Raw genomic sequence first — 10,744 nt, forward strand, 5'->3', positions numbered from 1 at the left:
ATCAAGTCACACTTTTCCCAATATACCTAATAATCATACACTATGGTACGGCCACATGAAAAGTGGATCAATTCAAATAAGATCATTCCATCCATCCACCTTTTTTTCCTCCAAACCATACTCTATATTTTTGTTTCATCAACCAACCCTTTAATTCAAATCAAGTATTTTAAAAAATAAAGTTCATGTTCATGGGCCCCATTTATTTCTTCCAAGTATATTCTTCTTTTTTTTTCAAATTATAATATTCTAGCGCCCTTGAGACAACGAACACAAAAATTGGGAAGGTTAATTCTGTAATTACGATTAAAATGGAGGGCCTTTTTGAAAATGGGCAAACTAGAACTTGATTGGGCAAGTTGCAGAGGAAACTGATTGAGCAGCAGGCTGATGAAGCACAGAGACATGCTTGCATCTGCACAGTTTGTGCTAATCTTTGGATTTATTCAACCTCTTTCCCACCCCTCTTTTTGTTTCCTTCAAAATTTCACTTTTTGAATTAAAAACAGCTCTGTAATTTGTTAATGATGTTGGATTTGGCTAACCCCATTGAGAAAAAATTAATCTTTCTCCACTGTTACATGTAAAACTATCTAGAATCATATGATGTGAAAGTTTTATTGGCATAAAATGTGATGAAAGTTTGTGATTTATGAATCTTATTGATGATTTTGACGCAACTTTGAAGTTAAATTTCTCTATCCTCAATCCACTCTCTCTCCAACAGACACACCACAAAGCTGATCGATTGTTCTTTTCACTCAAACAGTTTCTCTCTCTTCCCCACCCTCTCTCTCTCTCTCTCTCTGAAGAAACTTTTGTACTCATTATCTCAAAAAAGGTTTTCAGGAGCGAGGGTTGGGTTGGATGATGGTGGTTGGCAAAAAACGAGAGAGAAATTAAGAAAAAAGAAGAAGAAAGAAAGAAAAAAGAAAACCCAATTATGTTTTTGTTTTCATAATTTGGCGCTTACTCTGATTACCCTTACAAAATTCAATCTATCCTCTCTTTTCGGACCCGTTTCGGCTTCTTCCTGCGGCTCTGGCTGGCTTGACGTGAAAGAAGAAGGAGACCCATCAGAGGAAAGTGGGGGAAAAAAAATTCAGAGGTCCTCGCTAAGATTTGGATAACAAGTTGTTTCTGGGTTTTGTTTTGTGAGCAGCTTTCGCTCTGTTTCCTTGAAGATTTCAGGGTTTTCAATCGGTGGGTCGATCGAAAAACTGTGTGCATTTTAGTGAAATGTTGAATGCTATACTTAGTCCTTTTACTGACATTGGATCTTTGTGATTTTTGTTCCCCCTACATTTTTCTTTTCTATCTCTAGGTAGCTTTTGGATTTGATCAGATTTGGCTCCGGACATTGTTGTCGCTGGTCGTTTCGATGAAGCTTTATTTGAGGCTGATTGATTTCATTTTTCATCTGGGTTCTGTCTCAACTGATTCATTCACCTCTCATTCACTACCCATCAACAAGAGCGAGCTGGGTTCTGTCGTGTCACTGACTCCAATCCTTTTTTAAGAATCTTTTTCCGGAATTTCTTCAAATCCCTGTAGACCGAGGGCCATTTTTGGTGATTTGAAAGCTCAGGGGAGGTGCTTAGCTTCGAAATGGATAGAGAAATCTAATCTGCATGTGCATCTCTTTCCTTGTTTTCTTTACAATTTGTTGCCAATTATCTCCTGATTCTCTCTGTTCTTAAGTTTCACAAGGGTTAATGAAGTTTTTCGGTATCAGAATGTCCTAGATTATGCTCTGAAACACTGATTAAGATAAAATGACAACGTGGTGATGGTAATATATATAAATTGGTGTGAAAAGGGTCGTGTCATTGTAGGCTCGGGATTAACTGGACTGAATTGTGAGCATGTCGGTCGTGAACATAACTTGAATCCAACATTGTGGGACAGATCAATAATGCACATGTTTCTGGATTTGGTCCTTAGCCATGTCTTTGAGCAGCAGCAGTGGCGATATCTGCTTCTTGGAGTTTGAGAGTTGACTTTCTTAGAGCGTAGGAAATTTTCGACTAATCGACGTGGTAATGAGTCGGGAGCAGAAGCGGGGGAAGCAGGACAAAGGTTCTGATGATGTCCAGAAGGTGATTGTTGCAGTGAAGGCTTCCAAAGAAATTCCAAAAACTGCTCTGGTTTGGGCGTTGACTCATGTTGTTCAACTTGGAGATTGCATAACTCTGCTGGTTGTTGTCCCTTCTCAAAGCTCTGGTATGCTTTTTTGTTTCCCTTTCCCTCATTTTGATTTGTGCAAATACTTATGCATTTAGTGATGATCCAAACTTGATTTCCTCTTATGTTTTTCATGTCCCTGTTCTTGGTCAGTCATTTGTTCATCTTCCCGAACCGGTTCTGCCATTAACCAGTCTTCTTGAAAATGTTGTCGCTAAGTTTCTGCTTTTTATCAAACATGCTTCCAGATCTTACACTCTGGTTGTGGAGGCTGTTCTAGTTTCATGGGATTTTGAAATGTTCCAAATGATTGTTAAAAAATGCAGAAGGAAAGTTCCAAACGGGAAGATGAGATAGGGCCCCTACAATTGTTTACTGGGCTTCATTTTCATTACTCAATTAGCAGATTACTAACAGCACCATGTCCTTCAGGTAGAAAATTCTGGGGTTTCCCGAGATTTGCTGGGGACTGCGCAAGTGGTCACAAGAAAGCTCACTCTGGAACAAGCTCAGAGCAGAAATGCGATATTACCGATTCCTGCTCGCAGATGATCCTGCAGCTTCATGATGTTTATGATCCAAATAAGGTAATAACCTTAAGCTTCCTCTTGGTGTTTTTCTCATGTTCAAAGAGTTAATTCTCCAATTGGATGACTCATTTCTTGAAATGAAACTTTTTCTTTTGCAGATAAATGTGAAAATCAAAATTGTCTCGGGGTCGCCCAGTGGGGCCGTTGCTGCTGAGGCTAAGAGAGCTCAAGCTAGCTGGGTTGTGTTAGACAAGTAATTTTCTATTTTGCTCTCTTCTAAGTTTTCTCGAATCTTATTTTTTGCTTTTATGTTTTGGGGTTTTTTCTTTCTCTTTTTGCTACAATGTGTAATGTAATTCTCAAATTGTTCCAGGCAGCTCAAACACGAGGAGAAATGTTGTATGGAGGAGTTACAATGCAACATTGTCGTAATGAAGCGATCACAGCCGAAAGTTCTTCGCTTGAACCTGGTTGGCTCTCCTAAGAAGGAATCAGAAGTGACCTCTCCATTACCTTCTGATATAGATGAAGGGTCTGAAAGCCATCAAAAAGAAAATAACGATCCTCTGGATTTTATTCGGGGACCAGTTGTGACGCCGAATAGCAGTCCAGAGCTGGGTACACCTTTTACCACCACCGAAGCTGGAACATCGTCTGTGTCAAGCTCAGATCCTGGAACTTCACCATTTTTCAACTCTGAAATGAATGGAGACACAAAGAAAGAGGAGCTGTTTGTTATCAAGGAAAATAAAGAACTTGATGCTGCCAGTTCAGATTCAGATAGTGAAAATTTATCGGTATCTTCAGCGAGTTTAAGGTTCCAACCATGGATGACGGAGTTTCTAAGTTCTCACCTTCAATCCTCACAACATATAAGTGGAAGGTCACAGAGATGTGATGACAGGAATCAAGTATCAACAAGAAAATCTTTTCTACCAAAGTCTTCAAAACTCGAAAGAGAATCTAGTATTGGAATTTCAAGCCATAGAAGCGACAATGACTTCCACGGGGACGTACGAGATGCGGTTTCGTTGTCAAGGAACACGCCACCAGGCCCCCCTCCATTATGTTCAATATGTCAACACAAGGCACCAGTTTTTGGAAAGCCTCCGAGGTGGTTCAGCTATGCCGAGCTGGAGCTCGCTACTGGTGGATTTTCACAAGCCAACTTTTTGGCAGAAGGAGGATATGGATCTGTTCACAGAGGGGTACTACCGGACGGGCAGGTGGTTGCTGTCAAGCAGCACAAATTAGCTAGTTCTCAGGGAGACCTTGAATTTTGTTCAGAAGTTGAAGTTCTTAGCTGTGCACAACATCGAAATGTCGTGATGTTGATCGGCTTCTGTATAGAGGAGAAAAGAAGGTTGCTGGTTTATGAATACATCTGCAATGGCTCATTGGATTCTCATTTATATGGTAATCTTTTGACCTCAACCACTTGAAAATGCACTCATTCAGTTATTGCTATACAATGCACATTTCTATTGATACAAATTACATTTCAAAGCAATGGAGTCTCTTTTTAGGGTCTTATTATTAGTACACAGATGCAATGGAAGAACCCCCACATTTGCCCATCTTTGTTTTTTCCCTACCTAACAGTTCTTTATTTTGATTTTTTTGTTAAATTCTTTTGTGAGTAAGTTTTGTGATGCATATTCAGGACGCCAACAGGAGCCCTTGGAATGGTCTGCACGGCAAAAGATTGCCGTGGGAGCTGCGAGGGGGCTACGATATCTACATGAAGAATGTAGAGTGGGTTGCATTGTTCACCGGGATATGCGACCGAACAACATTCTTATTACCCATGATTTTGAACCACTGGTATGACAATTCCCCATCTTGGCTAACATCTGTAAAATACTTCTCATGGTATTCATGGATCCATCCTCCAGCAGTCAAATGTCATTTTCTTTTCCAACTTTGTGGTTTTCCTGTTTAGCTTAATACATCATAAACTACAGTACAGCCCACAGCCTACGAAATTTTGGAATTGATCAAGGTTTTTCTCTTTTTCATCAATGTCTGAGTTTCATTCTTTTTCTACAAGGTTGGAGATTTTGGCCTCGCGAGGTGGCAGCCCGATGGAGATACGGGTGTCGAAACAAGAGTTATTGGAACATTTGGGTAGACATCTGATCATATCTCATACCTTCCCTCTAACATGCCTCGTCCACATATCCGATTGACTAAGTTATTGTTCTATGGTGTAGGTATTTGGCTCCAGAGTATGCTCAGAGTGGCCAAATCACAGAAAAAGCTGATGTTTACTCCTTTGGGGTGGTACTGGTGGAGCTAATCACCGGACGAAAAGCCGTGGACCTTAGTCGGCCGAAAGGTCAACAGTGCCTCACTGAATGGGTAGGATAACTTCTCTGACATTCACATTCTTACCCAGTTAACGACATAGAAGCTATACCGTTGCTAACTGCTCATACTTGCTTTATGAATTAGGCGCGCCCATTGTTGGATGAACTGCTCATTGATGAACTCATTGATCCAAGGTTGGGAAATAGCTTTGCAGAGCATGAAGTGTACTGTATGCTGCACGCTGCATCGTTATGCATCCGAAGAGATCCTAACGCAAGGCCACGAATGTCGCAGGTGAGACACCACATCTAAAACCATCTAATTAGACACGACATTGACACACTTAGCACTCTTTTTTGTTCCCCGTAGGATTGTTCGGCGGATCGATAGGCTAGAATGGAAACTGCTGGGTATATTTTGAAAGATATTATGTTTCTAGTCAGTAGAGAACTTGTAGTTTTAGTAGTTGAATACAGTAGAAAACAAAGTGTCAAAATGTTTGTTAGTGAAACAAGTGAAGGGGAGTACTGGTCCCCTTGGTGACAACTAATAAAGTGGCCAATTAGATGCAAATTTCCCATCCCCCTATTTTGTATTGTTTCAAAAAGGAAAAAAAGATAAGGGAATACTGAAACTTGTGAGTAATCTGCATCTTGATTTGGAGGCATCAAATATGATGGACCACATCTTCTCAAGACTCACCATTCATTTCCATATTAACTGTCAAGGTTTTACGGATTCTGGAGGGCGACCTTGTCGTGGATGCTAATTACTTGTCGACTCCCGGGTACGACGTGGGAAATCGGAGCGGTCGGATATGGACAGAGCAGCAGCAGCAGCAAAACTACAGTGGCTCCTTATCAGATGAGACCCAAGAGAGATTCAATGAGAAGGTTTGTGTTGAGAGTTTAAGAGCAGGTTATTGGGAAAGGGACAAGACAAGGAGGAGCTCAAGTGGAAGTGATTTGTAAAGTGCTTCCTTTAGTATGCTGAATTTGTACTTCCCCAATTGATTTTTTTGGGTAAATTCTTTTTTCTTTTCCTCATTATATGCTTTTGTTTGTTTTGTGTATAGTAGTAGTAATAGTGGTCAGTGGAGAATAGAGGGCTTTTTTTTTTTTTTTGGTATTTTTTGTAGGAAAGTAGTGTAGTAGTAAAGCCTGTATGATCATTTCCTAACTTCAAATCTGAAGATGCTTTTATTTTTTTTCCAAATCAAGGAAGCTGTTCTTGAGGTATTCACGGGCGCGTCTCACCTCCCATTTCAATCTCCATCTTTGATTCACGTCAGAAATTTGTGGAGATCAGGTTCTCTGCTACTAGTTAGTTTTCGCTTATTATTTTAAATAATTTTTAATTAAATGCTTAATTCTCAATAATAAATCTCTATTTACCTGATTAATTCATGACATTTAAAGGACCACTTAACAATAACAAAAGCATAATGATATTTCATCTTATTTCTATGAGATATGTGTATTTTTTAAAAAGGAGGTGGAACAAGGCCGAGCCCAAAATATCCTCCATCCTCATTCCATGAGAATTCTCTATCCCGTTCAAGATAGATCTCCGTGGAGAAAATGAATTCTTTTAGTCTCAACTTTCTCCTTTTATCTTAGAAGTCCAAAATCAACTAGTTCTTGCTAATTGCATGTTATTAGTACGTTCTTATGCTTGTTTGGTTGTATTTTATAATGTTTGCATGATTTCGAGTTCGAGATCACTTTACTTTGCATTACTTTGTATTGGAGTGCTCAACTTTCCGAAAGACTTCAAACTAAAAACTTCCTAACATTTCACTGTTTTCTTTTCTTTTCTTTTTTTAATAAAACAGAACATTTTCTTCAAAAGTAGATAGAAAATACAAATTAAAATAGTTAAGAATTAAAATGAAGGGTAGCAATAATTGCTAACCATTCAATTTGAACGGCAGAGGAGATGGGAGAAGGCCTCAATGATTAATAGCCATACAATTAAATCAAACTTCGATAATCGTGAAGAGTTAGACGATGTAACTTGCAATATGATCCACATTAATTTATATTATATTTTTTTATTTTAAAAAAAGCAAATATGATATGTATATTTTAGTTGTCAGTAATGATGCCCCTTTACGCTCATGTTACTCCATTTTTAATTTATGATACCATGTTTTGAGAGCCTCACTATTATTTTAAAAAGAAATTCTTAAAGATATTTTGCACTCGATTCTATTTCAGGGAAGAGATCCCTCGTCTTCTTGAGAAACATGTACGATTAACAATAATTGTATTTTTTTTCCATTCAACGAGCAGAGAGATCTGAGCTTTTGATTTTGGAGAGATAAGTAATTTATTAACGAGTTGAATTATGCTCTGTGGACAATGATAATAAGACATATTATTGAATGTAAGAATTCTGTATATACAATCATGTGATATAACAAGATGTCATAAAGTTTCGTTAAAAAACACATTTGGTCCCTATGTTTTTAGTGAAGTAACACTTTAGTTATTGTATTTTCAAATTGGTAACAATTTAGTCCTTAAATGTAATATGTAACAATCTAGTCCTCATAGCTTAAAATTTGTAACAGTTTAATCCTTGTTATGAAAAAACTCATCAAAGTTAAGTGTGATTTTTGTATCACATAAGTGGGTATGTATTTGGGTGTAAGGATCTGCAAGTCCTCTTAATTTTCTATTTATAGAGAATTCATATACTTGATGAACGACTTGGAAGGTAGAGTTTGATAAGAACAAGGATCTTCAGTAACTTTCATGGTAAACATTGTCGAATAGACTTTTCTCTTAGTATATATACCTTATCTAGTAAAGCACAAAACAAAATAGTAGTCTTCTCTTTCCTTATTCAAACAATTTTCTTTTTTGTTATTTTTTATTTGGTTTTTATCTACTACCTATATAAGAAACTTTATTAAATCTTAAAAAAAAAAGAGTTCACATAGAGATTAAATTATAGCCAATCCGAGAGGACGTGAAACTTAGAAACTATAGTTGTTAGGAACTAAATTGGTTGATTTTTAAAAAACTAAATACAGGGAGGGATGGATGTTTGGACAAAGTCACCTTGAACTAAATCATATCTAAATGATATATATAATTGTTTAGATATTGCATCCACTACTAATACAAAATTATAAATCTTAATTAAACAAATGATAGGTTTATCTTAATTGCATTGTTATTAACATTTTTCTAAACAAGAAAATTCTGCAAAGGAGAGAGAGTCTTATTAGGCCCCCTTGTTATTTCCGCCATTAATGACCAAAATACAATTTTTTTTAAATATATTTGTCTAAAATATGGGGAGCATAAAGATCATCGCCCTTTTTTGCAAACTGAGGAAGAGACAATCAACTGGTAAAACTTTCTCATAAAAACTTGAAATTAAAAACTTAATATAGACCTATATGTTTTGTTTTGTTTACCAATCTTTGAACTTTTTTGGGAGCATAAAAGAAAAGGTATGAGCGGAGATTTGAACTTGGACTTTAGAAAAAGAAGGGGTTATACATACTATTTAAAGTCTATGTGTAAATTAGTAAAAATCTAGATTTAGATTGAATAATTAAGGTTAAATTAAAGTTGTTTAATAGAAATATAAAACTAACCATAGAAATGAATAACAAATATTTATACAAAGTTGATAGGTGAGGCAAATAGAATATTTGACAAGAATATAAAATTGAAATCTAAATCACTGAAATTGAGATTTTAAGAGTTATTATATTGTTACAGAATGAGAATTAAAGTATTAAACCAAAAGTGATGGAAAAAAAAAAGTTAAATTTATTCATCAAATATATTAAAATGAAGAAAACAAAAAGGTTAGTTGCATGACTCCATAAACTGAATTGTAATTAGAGTGAATAAAAGGAGATATAGTTGGGTTATCCAATTCAACATTGAAATCACAAATCAAAATCAAGCGAAAAAAAAGAGTCAACAATTACAACTCAACATAAACTGTCACCAGAGAGAATCAGAAAAGAAAAATGAAAAAGAAAAGAAAGAAAGAAAGAGAAACCCTATTTTGATCACAAAAATGAAAAATTAAGTGGAATTGGAAAGCAGAAATCGAACAGAACGGAACAGAACTACATGATTTCATCAATTTTCAATTGGAAAAGAAATCGAAGAAGAAGAAGATGGAATAACCTCTACAAATCAAGATGAAGATGCAGTAGCAGTAGTTGCGATTACGATCACGATCCAGGCACAATCAATCCAGCAGCTTCTTCGTCCAAGTAAAGATTCTCCGTCTTCCTCACGGCGGCGTGCGCGACCACGAGGACGGCACCAATCAGCAGCGCGATCACAATGTTGAGCGTGGCGTTTGTCAAGAACAAGAATCCGATGGTGAGGAGCGACAGAATCAGGAGAACGATCCAATCTTCAATCACGCGGCCGACGAGAATCAGAGGCTCGTCGCGGAGGAAGTAGAGGAAGAGCCATAGGGCCATCATGATGGCGAGGACGATTAGGGAAATCGGATGCCAGAGGAGGCTGAAGAACAGAATCACGAGGAAGACGATGGCGTAATTCATACGGAAGTAAGAGAGATTGGTTCTGATCCGAGCGAGAGTGTCGTGGAGGTTGGAAGGGAGAGTGAAGGAGCGGTAATCGGCCATGAGCCTCCATGGGCGGCGGTGGCCGAGGCCGTCTTTGAAGCGCTGTTTGGCGCGGGAGATGTACTCGAGGTTGGCGGCGACGCCGGGAGAGGAGGAGGAGGAGGAAGTCGGAATGGTGCCGTAGTTGGTCATCGTCGCCGGAGCCGGAGAAGGGTTTTGACTGGTTTTGGGGGAATTTGGAATTGACAGAGAAGAGGAAAATGATTGGGGGATCTGAAGCAGAGTCGGACGGCAGAAGAGGGCAATAAATTGCCGAAGTGGATCCCAGTTATTAAAACTCTATTTTTTATTATTATAAATTAAAAATCAATATAATACATATATAATTATTTACCAATGAAAATTCACGGTGTGAGCGAAAAAAAGTAATTATCATGTTCAAAAAAACAAAGTAATTATCATGTCATAAGCTTCTTGTCGGCTAATTTGAGTGAAGGGTACAATTATAAATGGTTAAAACGTAAGAGATTGAATTAATAATTTTTTTTTTGAATTTTATGTCGTAAATATGAGTTTGAAATTTAAAGAGTGGTTTCATGGGGCTAATGGTTAACCACTATCTTGAAATTTAATTAATGTTATAGTTGGTTAGTTTAAAAGTATTTAATGTTTAGAAATTAAAATATGGTTAGTTTAAAATTATTTAATGTTTAGAAATTAAAATATATACTTAAATAAGATTAAATGTTAAGAAACGGTAAAATAATAGTAATTTAATCGATATCGATTGCTGTATTAGATTGGAATTGATTTGAAGCCTTAGAGGTAAGTGTACAAGAATTTTAACCATTTTTAAGTGCATAGAAAAAGTTGATTATTTGTGAATTTAAATAGGAATCTTATTATAAAATTTGATTAAGAGCAATTTCAAAATTAACCTTAAGAATTTAAGACAAACTTTTAAATAAGTGTGTATATATACACTACTTTTTTTTAGACAATTTTTTATAACAACTATTTTTGTTAACTTTTATCGAATAATTTAAAATAAATAAAATATAATTTATGATTTAAATAATTGTCCTTTAACCAATCTTAAAATTAATATATATATATTTTATATCGAGCTTGAAATTAAATATCAACT

At 36.5% G+C, this 10,744-nt stretch overlaps 1 protein-coding gene and 1 pseudogene across 1 annotated transcript; one reads left to right on the top strand and one right to left on the bottom strand.

Annotated features, from left to right (window-relative positions):
* The first annotated feature begins 576 nt into the window (after positions 1-576).
* LOC111016903 (inactive protein kinase SELMODRAFT_444075) lies at positions 577-6,239 on the top strand. Its single transcript, XM_022292468.2, has 10 exons — positions 577-1,203; positions 1,325-2,223; positions 2,617-2,771; positions 2,873-2,967; positions 3,088-4,130; positions 4,378-4,538; positions 4,765-4,841; positions 4,928-5,075; positions 5,169-5,318; positions 5,753-6,239. Exons 2-10 carry the CDS (start codon positions 2,043-2,045, stop codon positions 5,993-5,995), a joined length of 2,253 nt encoding a protein of 750 aa, XP_022148160.1. The 5' UTR covers positions 577-1,203; positions 1,325-2,042; the 3' UTR covers positions 5,996-6,239.
* Positions 6,240-8,892: 2,653 nt separating this feature from the next.
* Positions 8,893-9,901, bottom strand: LOC111016960 (PRA1 family protein F2 pseudogene; annotated as a pseudogene).
* Between the last annotated feature and the right edge of the window lie 843 nt (positions 9,902-10,744).

This window comes from Momordica charantia, assembly GCF_013281855.1.
Source record: "Momordica charantia cultivar OHB3-1 chromosome 8 unlocalized genomic scaffold, Mcharantia_2.0 BLBB01000008.1, whole genome shotgun sequence".
NCBI classification, from domain to species: domain Eukaryota; kingdom Viridiplantae; phylum Streptophyta; class Magnoliopsida; order Cucurbitales; family Cucurbitaceae; genus Momordica; species Momordica charantia.

Bases quoted from the DNA above. Each gene is read 5' to 3' on its own strand.
- LOC111016903 (XM_022292468.2), top strand. From the start codon at position 2,043: ATGAGTCGGGAGCAGAAGCGGGGGAAGCAGGACAAAGGTTCTGATGAT. The intron at 4,131-4,377 runs GTAATCTTTTGA...ATGCATATTCAG, and splicing joins ATTGGATTCTCATTTATATG to GACGCCAACAGGAGCCCTTG. The intron at 4,842-4,927 runs GTAGACATCTGA...TCTATGGTGTAG, and splicing joins AGAGTTATTGGAACATTTGG to GTATTTGGCTCCAGAGTATG.